Raw genomic sequence first — 470 nt, 5'->3', positions numbered from 1 at the left:
GCAGCAACAGCAGCAGCGACAACGGGGGCGGGGGAGAGGACTCCCCAGTGGGCCCCCCTATGGGGGCCCCCCCTGGTCTTTCTCCTGGGGCCCCTATGGGGGCCCCTCCTGTGCCCCCTCCTGGTTCCCCTCCTGTTCCCCCTCCTGGGGCCCCTACTGGGGCCCCCACGGGGGCCCCCATGGGGGCCCCCATGGGGGCCCCTATGGGGGCCCCCCTGTGCCCTGGTGTGTGTGAGGAGGAGACGGTGGTGTTGGTGGCTCCGCGTATCCCGCGTTACGTTCCTCCTGCTGCAGTATGCAGTTTGCTGCTGAGCTCGCGCTGCAGTTTCTTACAGGCGAAGGTACTGGAGGGCCCCTCCCCGTGTGAATATATAATGTTGCTGGAGGCAGACAGGGGCGAGGCCCTGGGGGCCCTCAAGGCTATAAGCGGGGTATTCATGGGGGGCCCCCTAGGTACCTTCTTTGACCTC

General features: G+C 67.2%; 1 protein-coding gene across 1 annotated transcript in view; it reads left to right on the top strand.

The window, feature by feature from the left end:
• Nucleotides 1-235, top strand: part of EMH_0053490 (uncharacterized protein) — a gene marked incomplete at both ends in the record, with an annotated part of 1,947 nt that extends 1,712 nt beyond the window's left edge. Inside the window, one exon of the mRNA XM_013497012.1 lies at nt 3-235. Within this exon, the coding sequence (XP_013352466.1) occupies nt 3-235 (233 nt within the window). The remainder of the gene's footprint in view (nt 1-2) is intronic.
• Nucleotides 236-470: the final 235 nt, after the last annotated feature.

This window comes from Eimeria mitis, genomic scaffold (assembly GCF_000499745.2).
Source record: "Eimeria mitis Houghton genomic scaffold, Emh_scaff2413, whole genome shotgun sequence".
In the NCBI taxonomy this organism is placed as follows: domain Eukaryota; phylum Apicomplexa; class Conoidasida; order Eucoccidiorida; family Eimeriidae; genus Eimeria; species Eimeria mitis.
This window is presented reverse-complemented; position numbering and strand designations above follow the sequence as displayed.